The sequence below is a fragment of the Heptranchias perlo genome, chromosome 34, assembly GCF_035084215.1.
Source record: "Heptranchias perlo isolate sHepPer1 chromosome 34, sHepPer1.hap1, whole genome shotgun sequence".
Taxonomy (NCBI): Eukaryota; Metazoa; Chordata; class Chondrichthyes; order Hexanchiformes; family Hexanchidae; genus Heptranchias; species Heptranchias perlo.
Genome location: NC_090358.1, coordinates 25741324 through 25759929, shown reverse-complemented (window position 1 = coordinate 25759929; position 18606 = coordinate 25741324). Strand labels below are relative to the sequence as shown.

Genomic DNA, 18606 nt, shown 5'->3' with positions numbered 1-18606 from the left:
GGTTTTACACCCGCCTGATTTCACTCTCCTTTGAAGTCAGAAGCGAGTAATATCGGGCGGGGTGTAAAACCTGTGTTCCACCTGATTTCCTGCCCGGCGAGTTAGGTTAAAATTGCCCCCCAAAGAGTTTCTTGTGGTCTCTGATCACAACTTGCATTTGCTCGTGGCTTTAAGGCAACGAAACATCATAAGGCTTTTCATAAACAGGCATTGAAAAAATGGACGCTGTCCCAAGAAGGGAGAGATTAGAAGAGTTGAATCTTGGTCGAAGAGATGGGTTTGGAGAAGGTGCAGAGAGATTGAGTGAGAGCTTCAGGGAGTAGGATCAAAGCAGCTGAAGACTCGCTCATCAAAGATGGATGAAGGTAGGTGGGGGATGCACAAAAGGCAGGAATTAGAGGAAGTGTTTGGGAGGGAATACAAAGATATAGGGCGGGGGAGATTGCAGAGATTGGTTGGGGTGAGGCCATGGAGGGACTTAGGCAAGGTGTGGATTTTAAGTTTTGTTACATAATATTGGATGTCTGATTTAATACGTTCAGTAACAGTATAACTGCGCAGAGTAAACTCGGAGAGACTGTGGGACCTTTGCCAGGGTCCTTGAGCATGAGTCCGAGAATCGGGGCGACAAGGTTATAGCGCTGTGTCTGACTCACTGCCATCCAATGATGCTGCGTGGTTCAACAAATGTTACCTTATATACACTTTAAGAACACACCATTGTCAGGTGCACGTATTCACTCCAAGCTCGTCACATGACTGTCACTAAGTCCTCACTTTTTTTTATTCGTTCATGGGACATGGGCGTCGCTGGCAAGGCCAGCATTTATTGCCCAACCCTAATTGCCCTTGAGAAGGTGGTGATGAGCCACCTTCTTGAACCGCTGCAGTCCATGTGATGAAGGTTCTCCCACAGTGCTGTTAGGTAGGGAGTTCCAGGATTTTGACCCAGCAACGATGAAGGAACGGCGATATATTTCCAAGTCGGGATGGTGTGTGACTTGGAGGGGAGTGTGCAGGTGGTGTTGTTCCCATGTGCCTGCTGCCCTCGTCCTTCTAGGTGGTAGAAGTCGCGGGTTTGGGAGGTGCTGTCGAAGAAGCCTTGGTGAGTTGCTGCAGTGCATCCTGTGGATGGTGCACACTGCAGCCACTGTGCGCCGGTGGTGAAGGGAGTGAATGTTTAAGGTGGAGGATGGGGTGCCAATCAAGCGGGCTGAAACAAAATTCACAGAGGAGTGAATCTCATGATAAAGCTGTTAAATGTCATCAACCTGAAAAAGCAACCACTCAATTTAAAAGGAGACAAAACCCAGTTCAATGTTAGAAACAGTTTATTTACAGTTAGTGACGGTTACTATCACACATCACAAGCCCTGGATGGTGTCGAGCTTCTTTCAACACCAACAGCTTGCATTTATATACCGCCTTAATATAGGAAAACGTCCCGAGGCGTTTACATTATTAAATCTCTCTATTAGAATCATGGAATGTTCCAGCACAGGAACAGGTAATTTGACCCATCATGGGGCTAATTGTCACCTTTATGGTTTGGGTGTCAAACTGATGGAGTGGATTGGGGTGGGGGTGGTTCTATAACAGATGGGCAATTCCCTCTGCCCGTTTACTGTCCAAAGCAGTGAAGGTGAAAATTACCCCTCAAGTCTGCGCTGGTATTTTTCTTCACATGGGAGGCCCAATCTAATCTCACTCTCCAGCTCTCCAATCTAATCTCACTCTCCTGCTCTCCACTCTAATCCCACTCTCCAATCTAATCTCACTCTCCTGTTCTCCAATCTAATCCCACTCTCGTGCTCTCCAATCTAATCCCACTCTCCTGCTCTCCAATCTAATCTCACTCTCCTGCTCTCCAATCTAATCCCACTCTCTTGCTCTCCAATCTAATCCCACTCTCTTGCTCTCCAATCTAATCCCACTCTCTTGCTCTCCAATCTAATCCCACTCTCCTGCTCTCCCCACATGGGAGGGCCAATCTAATCCCACTCTCTTGCTCTCCAATCTAATCCCACTCTCCTGCTCTCCAATCTAATCCCACTCTCCTGCTCTCCAATCTAATCCCACTCTCTTGCTCTCCAATCTAATCCCACTCTCCTGCTCTCCCCACATGGGAGGGCCAATCTAATCCCACTCTCTTGCTCTCCAATCTAATCCCACTCTCCTGCTCTCCAATCTAATCCCACTCTCCTGCTCTCCAATCTAATCCCACTCTCTTGCTCTCCAATCTAATCCCACTCTCTTGCTCTCCAATCTAATCCCACTCTCCTGCTCTATGCACTTGGGAGGCCCAATCTAATCCCACTCTCCTGCTCTATGCACTTGGGAGGCCCAATCTAATCCCACTCTCCTGCTCTATGCACTTGGGAGGCCCAATCTAATCCCACTCTCCTGCTCTCTGTCCACATCTCTTTTTGAGCCGGTGGGAATGACGTCACCTTTGGTGGGTGGGAGTTAAAATTCGTGGAGAGTCAGACCACCACCGAAGAACCACGGAAATGATCCCTGGCAAGGTAAATAAGGATTGGGGGGAAGGGGGGGTGCGATTGAGGGAGGGGGAAAGCCCAGGGCAGTGAAGGCCCAAGATATCGCAAATTGCTTGTAAAATAACGGGGAGCCTAACAGCGCTCATGGTTATTAATGGACAAATCGAAGAGCAAGTTCCAGTGACCGCACATGTGCAGTCAAACGTGGAAATCCGGAACTTGCTTGTCCTGACTCTCTGCTAATCTGACAGTTTCGCGTTAAAGAAATATCACCGGCACAAATCAATGGACCAGCGCGAACTTGCTCTCCCGCCCAGCTGGAAACTAACTAATGTCGCCAGAAAAAAGGTACTTTGAATTATATCAGGTCTAAACTACCTTTTAATGGTATGGTAAGTATTAATGACTGACAAACAAGCTCCCTGGTACTGAAAAGTAACTTTTAAAAATGTGGACTCTCATTACTCCCAATTTTAATAGTTTTTGGACATTTAAAAAAAATTTAAATTAAAAAATTTAAAACTCTTTTTTTACTTTTTCTTTCTGTATCTTTTATCTCAGTCTTTTAATCTTACCCCCTCTTTATTTCACTTTCTCTGACTGATTTTATAGTACATTTACTAATTTCATCTGACACTTCCTGGTTCTTAGTTTGTGCGGGTTGTGAATGAGCTTCACTTCCTGGTTCTCACAGTGTGGCTCACTTCAAGTTGATTGGCGGAGGGGACAGAGGGATCCTTTCCTCCTCTCACAGCTCAGAGAAGCCCGGGGACGATCGCTGCCCTTCCTGCAGCTCTCAATTAAAGCAAATTGACGTCCAAGAGCCCACAAAAGGTTTGTGGGTGAGTTAGTTATTTACCAGCGGTGGGCGAGTTGTACTTGCCGCTCAGAGCAATTTCCGGCCCATCCCTGTGGAGACAGGAGGAGAACTCCTGCACCTCTTGGCCCAAAAGGAATCTTTAAAAATTATAAAATATCTGATTTACCTGGTTGCGATGATGTCATTGGAACTCGACTTTGCCTTTGAAATTCGGCCCCTGCTGCTCTGGGGCAGGTGGCCATTCCATGCCTGAATGTTGGGGCGGGGGCGGGAATGGGTCTTGAATGCGACACCGACTCCCTCGCCATCTTAATCCCCCCCCCCCACCCACACTGTTCCCGCTGGGCGGATGGTTAAAATGAGCCCTTCTGTGTGTACCACCAATATCACGTAGCTCCTTAATCTGTGTGTGAAAATCCAGGATTGTAGCTGGACTGAGCTGAATATATGCCATCAAATAATTGGACCCAAACAATGTTTCCAAGCCAAACCTGGGCCAGAGCAGTTTAAATGCTGGGTAGTTTAATGCCGAAATCTATCTGGTACAACAGCACCACAAGATAGCACATAAACAGAATATTTGGAACGCAGCCAGAGAAGACCATTATTTGTGCTGAGGTACTGTTCAATGTTAATTGTATCCATGTGATTAGTGTTAATTGTATTCAGGTAGTGTGTATCAATTGGGAACTCTCTTTTATCCATTGATAAGAGAGCTGATCTCGGGTGTGGTGTGGGGGTAATGTGGATCTCTGTGAATAAAGGCTTGGAAGCAACTGAAGACCAGGCTCCAGTATTCTATCCTTCACCTCCGGCCTATCCAATTTGTAACACTTAACTCCTGCCCAGAATTGTGATCTGTCCTCTTCTTTGTCACGGTTGTCAAGGCTTTTATGGGGTAAATTTTACGAGTTAGTGGTGCTGGCTCAGAGCTTCGCGTGACAGGAGCACGTGTCAGGAGTTCAGGCCCATAGCCACGCCCATTTCTGACCATTGCAGATGAAAAATTATGTAGGCAGCAATCAGACAGTCTGACCTCCGAACCTGAATCCTGTCATGTGACACTCGGCGCTGGTAACTCTTGTAACAACTCTGGTAACTTGTACGATTCGCCCATTTGTTTCTGAGGGTAACGGGACTGAACCTTTCAACAGGAAACAAAAATCAGCAGTCGGTTTAGTGGGGCAGATTTTTGCCTTTACCCCCTGGGTGTAACGTACTGAACGAGCACAGAGAGGAAAGTCCAGCGGGAAGGATCACATGCTGCCAGCAGAACCTCATTGGTAAAGGGTGAGTCATCCTTCCTGCAAGATTTTCCTCGCTGCCCTCCGGACAGGAGATGGTCAACACCCAGGCATCAAGCATATAAACATTTCCTTCAGAAACATGGATATAGCTTTTAACAGTCATTACTGATCGGTGGAAATCATTAATATCTCTAGTTCTCAGGTTGGTACAGTCTGTGGATTTGTTCCCATATTCTCTGACATTCAGTAATAGGACTTGATCAATGAACAATAATGAATGGTTGGCTTTGTATTCGCAGGTCTCTGAACAGCAATTCAATGAAGCAATTTTACAAACCGTTGAAAGTGCTAGATTTAATAAGGACAGCTATCCATGGAACGTCCAAGGTAAGGGCTTCTTAAGTTATCTGAGAGAAATAAAAACTCTTAAAATCATTGCAAGGCCTTACAGTAAACAATAGAGTTTTGCAGCACAGAAGCCATTCAGCTCAACCTTCCTATACTGACTCTCTGAAAGAGCTATCCACCTAGCCCCATTCCCCTGCCCTTACCCCGTACCCTTTTAAAGTTCTCTTCTTCAAATATTTATCCATTTCCCTTTTAAAAGCTATTGTGGGTTCTGGTTTAATACAGTTTCTGGCAGGGAATTCCATGACCTAACAACCAACAATAACAGCAACAACAACTTGATTCATGTAGCACCTTTGATGTAGATGAAGGTCCCAAGGCGCTTCAAAATGGACACCGGGCCAAACAAGGAGATATTAGGAAGGGTGACCAAAATCTTGGTCAAAGAGGTAGGCTATAATGAGGGTTTTAAAGGAAATGAGGGAGGTCAAGAGCTTCAGGAAGGGAATTTATGAGAGTGGGACACCGAGGTGGCTGAAGGCACGGCTGCCAATGGTGGGGGGGCAAAGGGAGGGAAGATGCATAAGAGACATTGGAATGGGATGATTGGGTGGGTGGAGTCAATGTGCCCTCTAATTTTTTTCGGCCATGTGTGGAATGAATTTGGGTTTGTGCACTGATATAAAGGCTGTGTGTGCCACTGTAAAAAAAAATCACAACTTTGAATAGAACATCCTTTTAAGAAAACATTATTCAGGGTAAATAACAAACATAGAAACATAGAAAATAGGAGCAGGAGTAGGCCATTCGGCCCTTTGAGCCTGCTCCGCCATTCAATATGATCATGGCTGATCCTCTATCTCAATATCATATTCCCGCTCTCTCCCCATACCCCTTGATGCCATTTGTGTCGAGAAATCTATCTAGCTCCTTCTTAAATATATTCAGTGACTTGGCCGCCACAGCCTTCTGTGGTAGAGAATTCCACAGGTTCACCACCCTCTGAGTGAAGAAATTTCTCCTTATCTCAGTCCTAAATGTCCTACCGCGTATCTTGAGACTGTAATCCCTCGTTCTGGACCCCCCCAGCCAGGGGAAACATCTTCCCTGCATCCAATCTGTCTAGCCCTGTCAGAATTTTATGTTTCAATGAGATCCCCTTTCATTCTTCTGAACTCGAGTGAATACAGGCCGAGTCGACCCAATCTCTCCTCATACGACAGTCCTGCCATCCCAGGAATCAGTCTGGTGAACCTTCGCTGCACTCCCTCTATGGCAAGTATATCCTTTCTTAGGTAAGGAGACCAAAAGTGCACACAATACCCCAGGTGTGGTCTCACCAAGGCCCTATATAACTGCAGTAAGACATCCTTGCTCCTGTACTCAAATCCTCTTGCAATGAAGGCCAACATACCATTTGCCTTCCTAACTGCTTGCTGCACCTGCATGTTGACTTTCAGTGACTGGTGTTCAAGGACACCCAAGTCCCTTTGTACATCAACATTTCCCAATCTATCACCATTTAAATAATACTCTGCCTTTCTGTTTTTCCTTCCGAAGTGGATAGCTTCACATTTATCCACATTATACTGCATCTGCCATGTATTTGCCCACTCACTCAACTTGTCTAAATCGCCTTGAAGCCTCTTTGCATCCTCGTCACAACACACAATCTCACCTAGTTTTGTGTCAGAACAGTGTCAAAACAGAACAACTGTACAAAACAATGGACTCCCCAAAGCCCTTCTACCATCGACAAGGCACAAGTCAGGATTGTGATTGAATACTCTCCACTTGCCTGGATGAGTGCAGCTCCAACAAACCCACAAGAAGCTCGACACCATCCAGGACAAAGCAGCCCACTTGATTGGCACCCCGTCCAACACCCTAAACATTCACTCCCTTCACCACCGATGCACTGTGGCTGCAGTGTGTACCATCCACAGGATGCACTGCAGCAACTCGCCAAGGCTTCTTCGACAGCACCTCCCAAACCTGCGATCTCTACTACCTAGAAGGACAAAGGCAGCAGGCACATGGGAACATCACCACCTGCATGTTCCCCTCCAAGTCACACACCATCCCAACTTTCAAATATATCGCCCTTCCTTCATCGTCGCTGGGTCAAAATCCTGGAACTTCCTTCCTAACAGCACTGTGGGAGAACCGTCACCACACGGACTGCAGCGGTTCAAGAAGGCGGCTCACCACCACCTTCTCCACGGCAATTAGGGATGGGCAATAAATGCTGGCTTTGGCATCGACGCCCACATCCCATGAACGAATAAAAAAACAATTTAATGTTATATTGACTTATAAATTTATATAATTTGTGAAATTGGTTTCTTAAGTTGCACTGGGATTGAGTAGACCAGTCTTGTTATATTTTATTAAAAATTATCTGATGGGATCGATTCCAATCAGCTTTTTGTTGAATCAGCTTAATGACTCTGATTCAAACAGAAATTAATCGTGTGCAATCAGAATTTTTAAATTGAATCAGAAAAACAGCTGTCAAATCAGTCAGTGTGAATTTGGGGATAGGGAACAGTTTAATTAAAGCTCCCCCCCCCTACTCCCCTCCCACTGCCACTGAATTCTCAGCAGGGTTTAAAAAATTATTGCATTCCAGTTGTACATCTTGCAGGTCTCATTAGTTTTGGCTGCCTCTATGTAAGGGAGGGAGCAGTTTGGTCATGAAGAACCTGAACTGAGGGAAGCAACGGACAAAGATAAAAAGAGACAATCCTTGGGGCAACTGAGGGCTTTTGGATAGCAGTTGTATAAAACAATTTATAATCAAAACAATGAAGCTGATTTAATTTACCAATGTGATTGGAAAGTCTTTTTTAGCACAATCGTAGAAGGATCTTTAATACAGAATTACTTCATTTGTAATTATGAAATATGGAAATTGATAAACGTTTATTACAATATGTCACGTAATTTGGGTTCATTTGTGGTTTACTTCAGAAGCTAACGTCAAATAGGACAGTGACAAAAACTGTTAATTGCACTAATCGTAGACTCCCTCCGATGTTATTTGTGACCAATGCCTTAAGTATGTTTGACTGTAGACTAAAGAAACAGTTCTCCACAATTCGCACTAGAGGTGAAAAGCTTTCATTTAATTGAACGCATCTCCTCACGCTTTACTGAATCCTTGTGTGCTGAAGTTTTCTGATTGGAAACTCAAATCAGTTAAATCATGAAAGGATGGAAATGTTTATGTATGTACTGATCGAGCTGGCCGAGTCCTGAAGGACATAGCTGCCGGACTGGGCCTGCGGCAGGTGGTGAGCGAACCAACACGAGGGAAAAACTTACTTGACCTCGTCCTCACCAATCTACCTGTCGCAAATGCATCTGTCCGTGACAGTATTGGTAGGAATGACCACCGCACAGTCCTCGTGGAGATGAAGTCCCGTCTTCGCACTGAGGACATCATTCAACGTGTTGTGTGGCACTAATACCGTGCTAAATGGGATAGATTCAGAACAGATCGAGCAGCTCAAAACTGGGCATTCATGAGGCGCTTTGGGCCATCAGCAGCAGAATTGTATTCCAGCACAATCTGTAACCTCATGGTCCGGCATATTCCTCACTCTACCATTACCAACAAGCCAGGGGATCAACCCTGGTTCAATGAGGAGTGTAGAAGAGCACAGTATTGGTAGGAGTGACCACCGCACAGTATAAACGTTTACACTATTTATCCTATATATATATATTAATAAATATATATAAACTTTTACACTCTTTGTCCAATTAGTATATACTTTTACATATATATAAACTTTTATTCTATTTCTTCAACATAAACTGTTAAACTATTTTTTTAATATATTTTATATGTATAGATATACATTTACACTTTGTCCAATGAATATATATATATATATATGTATCCATCCATTGGACAGTATACTATTTGTGGAGACCGGTCTCTGAGCAGCTGTACTACTGACCCGCACCAGATGCCGACATCCACAGTACAACGCTCCCGTCGAACCTAACTTTAACTCCCACCCTTGCTGCAAAGTGATTGGTAGCTGACGTCACCTCAGCAGCGACTCCACAGAGAGCATTGGTTTGGTGCGCGGACGGAATGATTGCGTACGTGGCACATAACGAACCGCTGCACAGCGACGCACGCGCGCAGCTTAGAGGGAACAGTGGGTGGAGGTTATAGTTTTTAAAAATTCGTTCATGGGATGTGGGCGTCGCTGGCGAGGCCAGCATTTATTGCCCATCCCTAATTGCCCTTGAGACGGTGGTGGTGAGCCACCTTCTTGAACCGCTGCAGTCCGTGTGGTGAAAGTTCTCCCACAGTGCTGTTAGGAAGGGAGTTTCAGGATTTTGACCCAGCGACGATGAAGGAACGGCAATATATTTCCAAGTCAGGATGGTGTGTGACTTGGAGGGGAACGTGCAAGTGGTGTTGTTCCCATGGTACTGGAGAACGTTACAGAAATAGGATAGGGCGAGGCCTTGGAGGGGATTAAAGACAAGGATGAGAAATTTAAGTTTGAGGCAGTGAGGGACTGGGATTCAATGTACAACAACAAGGCCAGGGTGATGATTTTAAATGTATCTCATCTAAATTACAGTCACCAACCAGTGGACATAGTTTTTCCCAACTTACTTTTAACAAAACCCTTCATGACTTGGAACACCTCAATCTACAGAGAAACTTCACAGAGCTCAATCAAAGTCATCAGAACTCTTCAAAAATATCATTAGGAGAAAAAAAATACATAATTGTGCCATTTTGCTGTTTGCCCCAACTTGCCCTGGGTGTGTGGGAGCCTTTCAAGATCATCGGGTGTGAGATGACGCAGCTTTCCTTTATCCATCAACTATATTATTTACAGTCAATGAAAGAACTTGCATTTATTTTGCACCTTGTCACATTCTCAGGATATCCCAAACCGCTTCACAACCAATGGCAATTTGCACATTGTAAGATCCCACGAACAGCAAAAGAATGAATGACCAGACAGCCTTTTTTTTTTACTGGTGTCGATTGAGGGAGGAAGGTTAGCCAAGACAGTGGAAGAACGGCCATCTCTTCCTTCAAACAGTGCCAGGGGAACCAGCAAATGAATTGGATCGGAAAGCTTCTTAGGCAAACAAAAAGACTTTGCTTAGCAATTTGTTGCAAATTAGAAACTGTAAACAGTGGCCCTGTGAGATAGATAATACATTTTTGGAGGTTCTTGTATTCAACCCAATGGTCCTTTCTCCCTACAGGCTCTGTAAAAATGCCACTTTGCATTGTCTTGTTCATCAATTGAAGATCACACTTTTTCAATCTGTGTTTCCTAGTCTTGAGTGTGTACCTATCCTGCCTGCACCAGCTAAACTGTTTCAACTCTTCCCTCATTCCCTTGAAGTTGACCATTTTAAAGTGGTACATCTGAGTACTGGTCTATCCCAGATCATTTCAAATGGAATCCTATTATGGATTGTCCTGTCTCCCTGGGGTGCCACGACTTCCATTTCCAATATATTATCCAGGACACTTTCCATGACCAAGTTGAGATGTGAGGTACCTTACTCTGCATCCCTAACACTCTGGGTCGGAATGCTGTCCTGCATTGCTTTCACTAGCTCAGATTCTACAATGCTCGAGCACTTCATCTTTATATGAGGTTGGCCATTAGTATGAACTTTCTGTTCTCATGCCCTTCCTTTTCTCTCTTCGTAGAGTAACCTGTCCTCCTGTTTGTTTTGGCGGTCTATAATAAACCCTGTAATTATCGTGGCTCCCTTCACACTACATACTTCCAGCAAGACCATCTCATTGGAAAGCCAAATGATCTACTTCCTTTACCTCCCAGGTGTCCCTAACATATTGAGCTGTTCCACCTCCTTTCCTGTCCGTCCTTCTGGAACACTCTAAACCCTTGTATGCTGGACTCATCTCCATTATTATGAGTTAATCATGCTTCCGAGATTCAGGAAATCAACAACAACAACAACAACTTGCATTTATATAGCACCTTTAACTTGGTAAAATGTCCCAAGGCACTTCACCGGAGTGTTATCAGTCAAAATTTGACACCAAGCCACATAGGAGATATTAGGACAGGTGACCAAAAGAGGTAGGTTTGGTCAAAGAGATAGGTTTTAAGGAGCGTCTTAAAGGAGGAGAGAGAGGTAGAGAGGCAGAGAGGTTTAGGGAGGGAATTCCAGAGCTTAGGGCCTAGGCAGCTGAAGGCATGGCCACAGCATCTCAAATAATTAAGTAAATCAGACGGGTTGGGTGTCAAAAAGTGTTCAATGCTCTGTATCCCCATGTTTCAGGCATTAATTCCTGTGTGCCACCTTAAAGAGGTTTGAAAACTTTTAATCCCAATTGTTGTCAGCTTAGTGAGTTTATTTTAGATGCTTCCATGATTACGGGGCTTCACTAAGATTGTAACTTTTTTTTAAGGCCTAAGGAAAAACGAAGCCTCCTGGCACAGGAAACAAACGTGGGAAAAATGTACAGACAGAAGTTTCATCAAAAAAGCTCAGAAGCCAATGACTCGTTCCAGCAGTGACAGCAGTTACTTTAACAGTGCAGCCACTAACACCGGCACCATCTTCTACATAAACCATAGCAAAGGCCTTCAGGCAGAAATACATAGCTCTGATGGTCAAATGGACACGCAGAGTGACACAGTTGGCTTGCCGTCGGAGAATGGGCCAGAACAACAGTGCAACCTCAATAGGGATTTTTATTTAGTTAAAATTAACGGTGAGGAGCTTGATAAGTGTGCGACAGAAAGAAGTGACAGAAACATCAATGATTCAAAGAGGATTCGTCCACCAACTCCACCACCGAGGACCTTGAGCAGCCAGAACAGCCAGAAAAAGGATCAATTTACCACAGAGGTGAATGGAGATCTACACATGAAGAGAAAGACTGGACAATCCCAGGATGGGCACTGTCAGGTGAGACAAAATCCAAACAGGTTTACAACTGCAATATGTGCACGGACTCACGGAATGGGCCTATTGATCAGGCTTCTTATGGTTTTACCACATGATGAGTGGTGAATCTCAGCCAAGAGATCATGCTAAACAAGAGGCTAGACCCTTCTCAGTAGCAAGCGAGGGGAAAATGGAAAGTAAATCCTTAATTCTTGCAGGGTCGTTCCTGCCAGCTGGTATAATCAGAGGGTCGGAACAAGGTAACTTGCTGTCTCTCTTAGCTCAGCTATGGTGTATGATGCTGAGGGAGTCTTAAAGAAGATGGAAGAAAATAAATAAAAATGGGGCAAGTAAAATAGCCTGGTAACTTTAATAGCAGAAAGACAGACCCAGTGAGGATATGGTCTCAGTTCCCAGCCCTGAGCGACAGCCGCTCTGATCAGGATTTTAACTGGTTTCCAAGCAAGGGACGAGATGAAACATCTCGGAAAGCGGGAAGGAGCGGAGTCGGGAAATTAAAATTTACCTTGGCCCGCACGGAAAAACTATGGAGAATGCTGAATCTCCAACTTTCCCATTGGTCCAGTTGAGGGAAGGCATTGCCAAGATTAGAACACAACAGGGAAGGAATTATCTTGGGGAAAAACAAGAAAATCCACCCCCATCCTGTCACCTTTTTTTTCACCTCATTTTCTCTCCCCATCTTCAGCGTTTCTTTCTCTTCTTTAGTTCATTCTCTCCCTTCGTGTCTCGGCAGCTGTAGTCGAAACCCTCATGATTTTCTTTCCGTTGCACCGTAAGCTACTGTATTAAAAAAAAACTGTTCATATTTGCCTTGTTTTAAATTTCACTTCTGGTCTCTGTGAGATCCGTCTGACATCCTGTCACCAATGTTATATTTTTTTTAGGTCTTTTTAAATCTTCTTACTCTAGACTACTTCGAGTCTCATCTAAGATCATTCTCGTGGGTGAGTCCAACTCTTTGTGTCTTTGACAGTGCCTATCCTTGCCTTGCGATCCAGGTTTGCATTTGTTAATGGCCAACCCTGCCTGATAATTGCTTTTAGATATTGGACTATCTTACGCCTCGTTAAGATCGAATTTTCAGTGGAACATCACACCGAACCGTGTTTAACGTTTAAAGTTAGGAAGCCAATTTAGTAAGCAGACTATGAACAAGCAAATAATCTAACAGACATGAAACAGTTTTATATAATTACAGTAGAATTTCTTTTGTCCATCTCCCCCAGATTAAATAATAAAAGATTGCGATTATAAGAGTTAAACTAATCCTTTATAAATGATTTTCCAATATGTTTCTCTCGCGAGATTTTCAAACTGCCCACTGCTGACAAGTTTCACTTTTTTTTTAATATCCTGGAGAAAAGTTATGAGGACTTCATGGATTTTGAATAATTGAGGAAACAAAGTTGAAAAATACAAACTGAACCAATCATGAAATTTATACCGATGTGAAAGTCGTGTCTTAGTTTTCCTGTCAGGCCAGATACCAGTGAGATTATAATAAACTCTGTAACACTGGGGTAAATTTAACCATTCCCACCCGGGGAGATGGGACAGATCAGGTCAGACATCTGTTCTACACCTGATTTTATGCTCCATGGTTAATGGAGAGTGAAATCGGACGGGTGTAAAGCAGGAGTCCAACCTGAATCTGTCTCGATCCCCCCGCGCAGGTCTGGTTAAAATGATTCCCATAGTGTCAGGATAGAGTGTCAGGTGTAAAACTTTGGCTTTAGCTGACTGTTAAGTACAATGACTGAGTTTTAATAAAGCAGCTGCCAAACCAAAACCTAGAGGAAAATATATCGGTGGGGGTCGGGAGGGGGTGCGGGGGGGGGTGGGGGGATTTGAACTGCCAGCCTGTTTCCGGCGGGATTGCCACCTGTCCGCAGCACAATGAGGTCACTCTGATTTTAACCACTGCTTCTCATTAACATGCTGCTGGCCAACTTTCTGCTCAGAACTGTTGCCCTGTGGAAATTCAGGCCGCCCGCCGGCACTCAGGTAAGTGTGGAGACTGGGGTTCCGGGGGAAGTCTCGCGGTATGGAAGCGGCGGGAGGGGGAGGGGGGGGAAGTCCGGGGGTGGAGGGGAGGGGTAGTCCGGGGGCGGGGGGAGGGGGAGTCCAGGGGAGGGGGAGTCCAGAGAGGGGGGAGGCAGTGTCCGGCGGGGGAGTCCAGGGTAGGGGGGAGTGGGAGTCCAAGGAGGGGGGAGGGGGAGTCCAGGGAGTGGAGTAGGGGGAGCCCAGGGAGGGCCCTGGGGGATGGAGGGGGAGTCCGGGGGCGGGGAGAGGCCGTGTCTGGGGGTAGGGGAGGGGGAGTTCAGGGCAGGGGGTGTCCGGGGGGGAAGGGGTAGTCCGGGGGGGGGGGGGGGGGGGGGAGTCCAGGGCAGGGGAGGCCTAAACCTTCCTTGTGGTGCCGGGAGGAGCACTCCTGGCCCAACAAAGGAAAGTGAAAAAAAAACCTACCTTGAGCGGCCTCTTCTGCTTCCCAGTCTCTCCTCACTTGGCTTGACCTGGCGGAATTGCTCAGGTTGGAGTTAAAATTGCGGTCGGGGCCCGATGATGTCATTGGACCCTGATCAGCATATTTAAAGAAGGACCCCGTCTTGCCGCCTGTTCGGAAGAACAACTTAAAATTGAAGACGGCGGGACATCGGCGTGTAAATCACTTGGCCGATTTTAACTACCCGCCCAGTTTCCGCCGGGTGGGTGGGGTTAAACTCCACCCTATCCTCATTGTCATAATCATCCTTTGCTGTGCTGTAACCTCTTCAACAACATCAGAAAGAAACTCGCTGGACAAGGTCCAAATAAATTGCAACTGGCTTCCTCATGAGTGAAGATGGTGTCTTTTCCCTCAGTGCTCCCCCTTGGTGCTGGTGTATTGTGTACAATCTGTAACCCCAAAACTGTGACTTCTTCCAAGTGATTCCCCACTTGGATGGTCCTGCACCCCCTTGTGCAGGTTGCTGAGATGTCCCTGCAACTGATTCAACCACGTGTGCAGCTCCTGCCCATTTTTCTGACACATCTTCCATCACTTGCACAGGGAATTGGATGGACCGATTGTGGCATCATCTTCCAGGGACAACAGCCTCACCTGTGCCTTCTCCAGCTCTGGGCTGCTGCTGGGTAGGGTTGCCAACTCTGGTTGGACGTAGTCCTGGAGGTTTCATCACATGACCGCCTGCCTCCAAAGCTCCGCGCCCCCACACTCTCGCCATTGGTCGCCCGACATGTCCATCCTCAAGGTGCACCGCCTTCCTACACCAATCAAAAAGTGATGGACCCTTCATTACCTGATTGGATGATTCTTGGCTGTCAGTCAAACAACACTTCTTCCCATGTCCGATATTTTTAGAACTAATAACAAAAGTGTTCAAAGAAGTTTTTTTTTAAAAGCACAATTTCTTTACAGCCCCCACGACTTTTCTCCTGGTTGTTGCTCGTAGCAGTGTCCTGGAGATTAATCTTTAATTCCAGGAGACTCCTGGGCAATCCTGGAGGGTTGGCGACCCTACTGCTGAGCCGTCTCTCAGCATCCCACCTGAGCTGTGAGGGCGGACCTCTGGGTGGGAATGAGGTCTGTGAATCCCTGCGTCAGAGTTCGCTCAGTCCTCTGCCCCAGCAGATCAAAACCAGTCAAGACAGCCTCTTGTCAGATGTAACTACAAGGCCTAGAAATGTTGTCCAAGGATGCCAAAATGGTGCTGAAATCTCTCAGTCTCCTCAGCACAAAAAAAATTAACTAAATGATGAATAATAACTAAGCAAGTAACTAAGTAAGTATTCTACCAGTGCCAGCTTACGAGCACAACATAAGAATTTACATTTAAGCTGTGCTCTGGATGGTTATGTAGCTGTGCTCCCCAAACAACAGGGGCTTTGCACCAAATAAATTTGCTGCACTACTTCCGATATAGTTATGAAAACTGAAAACTAGACTAGCAGTGTGGGACCTTAGCGTGGGAGGCTGCTGTACTGGTAGATGTGGTTAAGTAAAAAGTACAATGAGTGAAATCAGATAAGTTGTAATGGCAGTGTTTAAATGTTACAAACTGTGTGCACTGCATTCCTTGCGATGTGACACTGCCTTTTGGTACAAAATGAATTCTTGTAATCTTATTTTTTATTTCTGGAAAAGTATATATTTATATTTTTGTAAGACTTGCCCTTGGTTTGAGAAATCAGTTATAATCATAGATGAACATAGAATCGTACAGCACCTCTCGGAGGCCATTTGGCCCATCTTGCCTGTGCCGGCTCTTTGAAAGAGCTATCCAATTAATCCCACTCCCCTACTCTTTCCCCATAGCCCTGCAAGTTTCTCCTTTTTGAAGTATCTATCCAGTTCCCTATTGAAAGTTACTATTGAATCTGCTTCCTCCGCCCTTTCAGGCAGTGCATTCCAGATCGTGACAACTCTTTGCGTAAAAAAATTTCTCCTCATCTCCCCTCTGTTTCTTTTGCCAATTACCTTAAATCTGTGTCCTCTGGTTACCGACCCTCCTATCACTGGAAACAGTTTCTCCTTATTGACTCTATCAAAACCCCTCGCAATTTTGAACACCTCTATTAAATCTCCTCTTAACCATCTCTGCTCTAACAATCCCAGCTTCTCTAGTCTCTTCATGTAGCTGAACTGAAGTCCTTCATCTCTGGTATCATTCTAGCAGTTGTGTGCTACAAGCAATTTTGTGGAAACTTGCAGCAAAACACTGGTGTAAGTCTGGCGTAATGCCAGCTCTCAGTGTACAAGAACGAGGTAAATCAGGCGTAAGTCACTTACGCTGGTTTTTACCCTAGGCCCGAGTTTCCACGGTCTTTTGCGCCAATTCCGCGAAACCTCTGCCAAAACCCACTGCCGCTCAGTGACATAGAAACATAGAAAATAGGAGCAGGAGTAGGCCATTCGGCCCTTCGAGCCAGCTCCGCCATTCAATATGATCATGGCTGATCCTCCATCTCAATACCATATTCCCGCTCTCTCCCCATACCCCTTGATGCCTTTTGTGTCTAGAAATCTATCTAGCTCCTTCTTAAATATATTCAGTGACTTGGCCTCCTCTGCCTTCTGTGACATAGCTCCGCCCCCGTGCAAACGAGCAGCTCACATGAATTTCCTGAATTTACACTAGTTTTCAGCGGGCGTGACCAAAGTCACTATTTGTTAAGTTTTACACCGATTTTTCTTTGGGGATTTTATTTTATTGTTTTTTACTGCATTGTATTTTTTGTATCTTTAAATGTTATTTTATGGCATCAGAAAGTGATTAAAAAGCTTCACGACTACACTTTTTTGAAGACGCTGTGCCTGATGTGCATAAATGATGGTTTGACAGCTTCAAACTTTAATTTTCATAGATGAAGAGGGACATAAATAAGGAACATGCTGCGTGATCCTCGGGCCCCGATTGCGTATGCTGATTTCCGCCGGTTTTGATGATTCAGCGTATACTAATGAGACTGGCCGGAAATTCTGGTGTAAAAACCAGCGTTAAGTTTTGGTGTGTCTTTTGATTTCCGCCAATCCAGGAAATTCTGGGCCCAAGGCGGTTAATATCCTGAACCCTTGTAAAAAGAAAGACTTGCATTTATATAGCGCCTTTCATGACCCCAGAGCATCCCAAAGCGCTGTGCAGCCAATGAAGTACTTTTGAAGTGCAGTCACTGTTGTAATGTAGGAAACACAGCAGCCAATTTGTGCACAGCAAGGTCCCACAGAAAACAATGTGATAATGACTAGATAATCTGTTTTAATATTGGCAAGGACACCAGGGAGAACGCCCCTGCTCTTCTTCAAGATAATGCCATGGGATTTTTTTACTTCCACCTGAGAGGGCAGACGGGGCCTCAGTTTAATGTCTCGTTTGAAAGACAGTATCTCCAACAGTGCAGCACTTCCTCAGTACTACACTGGGGTGTCAGCCTAGATTATGTGTTCAAATCTCTGGAGTGGGGCATGAAACTCACAACCTTCTGACTCACGGCTGACACCTTACTAAGACAGGAGAAATGCTTTATGAATCTCATTGTCCAAATGCAGTGGACCATCCAAAAGTGTTTAGCCAACTGTCATCTACGCAGTTTGAGAAAATTGCTCAGTCCTAATGAAGTCACTAGTTGAATGATTCATATCAATTACCTACTCAGTAGATGATTATCTAACACCTATGCAGTCAGTAAGTCGCTACATGGAAGAGGCAGATCTAATGTACCTTTGAAATTAGGGTTTCCTGTTTGTTTCACAGGAAGTAAGGAACCTACAGCCACAAGAGGATGAAGCAGTTTCCATTCACAGCGACTTCTTCACCCCAATACCTCCCGGAGACCGAGATCAGCGTCTAAATTTCCCCGATTCCTATCAGCTGGAATTAAGAGGAGCAAATATAGGTACGTTTTCAATTGAAACTGTAGGGGCATTAGATGGGAGAGAGGAGAGGGCACAATGCTGTTTTTTTTAATGTCTAAATTTTAAACGCTTGAAGTTATTAAACTTCAAAGAGCGGAAAAAATGATTTGCCACGAATCTTATAAAGGAATTGTAGCAATTTATAGGAAACAAAAAAAAAGAACTTAACTGGGTGGAGGCTTTTTAATAAGTGGCAATGCTTAAATATTCGTGTTAAAATGCAAGTGTTAAATGAGACGGCAAGCTCTCATTTTATATTTAGAAAGGTTTGTGGGATCCTGTAGCATTACAGTTGACACTACTGAGTCCTGATATGACCCTGACACTCTGAGCTAC

The 18606-nt window shown here is 45.0% G+C and overlaps 1 protein-coding gene and 1 long non-coding RNA gene across 2 annotated transcripts in view; one reads left to right on the top strand and one right to left on the bottom strand.

The window, feature by feature from the left end:
• Positions 1-18606, top strand: part of il16 (interleukin 16) — a 129244-nt gene that overhangs the window by 92285 nt on the left and 18353 nt on the right. Inside the window, exons 14-17 of the mRNA XM_067971617.1 lie at positions 4865-4952; positions 11353-11855; positions 12743-12802; positions 18110-18251. Of these exons, the coding sequence (XP_067827718.1) occupies positions 4865-4952; positions 11353-11855; positions 12743-12802; positions 18110-18251 (793 nt within the window). The remainder of the gene's footprint in view (positions 1-4864; positions 4953-11352; positions 11856-12742; positions 12803-18109; positions 18252-18606) is intronic.
• Positions 1353-15690, bottom strand: LOC137301900 (uncharacterized). Its single transcript, XR_010958388.1, has 3 exons — positions 14325-15690; positions 12508-12638; positions 1353-4462 (listed from the first exon to the last, which is right to left on the bottom strand). It is a non-coding gene; the product is annotated as an uncharacterized lncRNA (long non-coding RNA).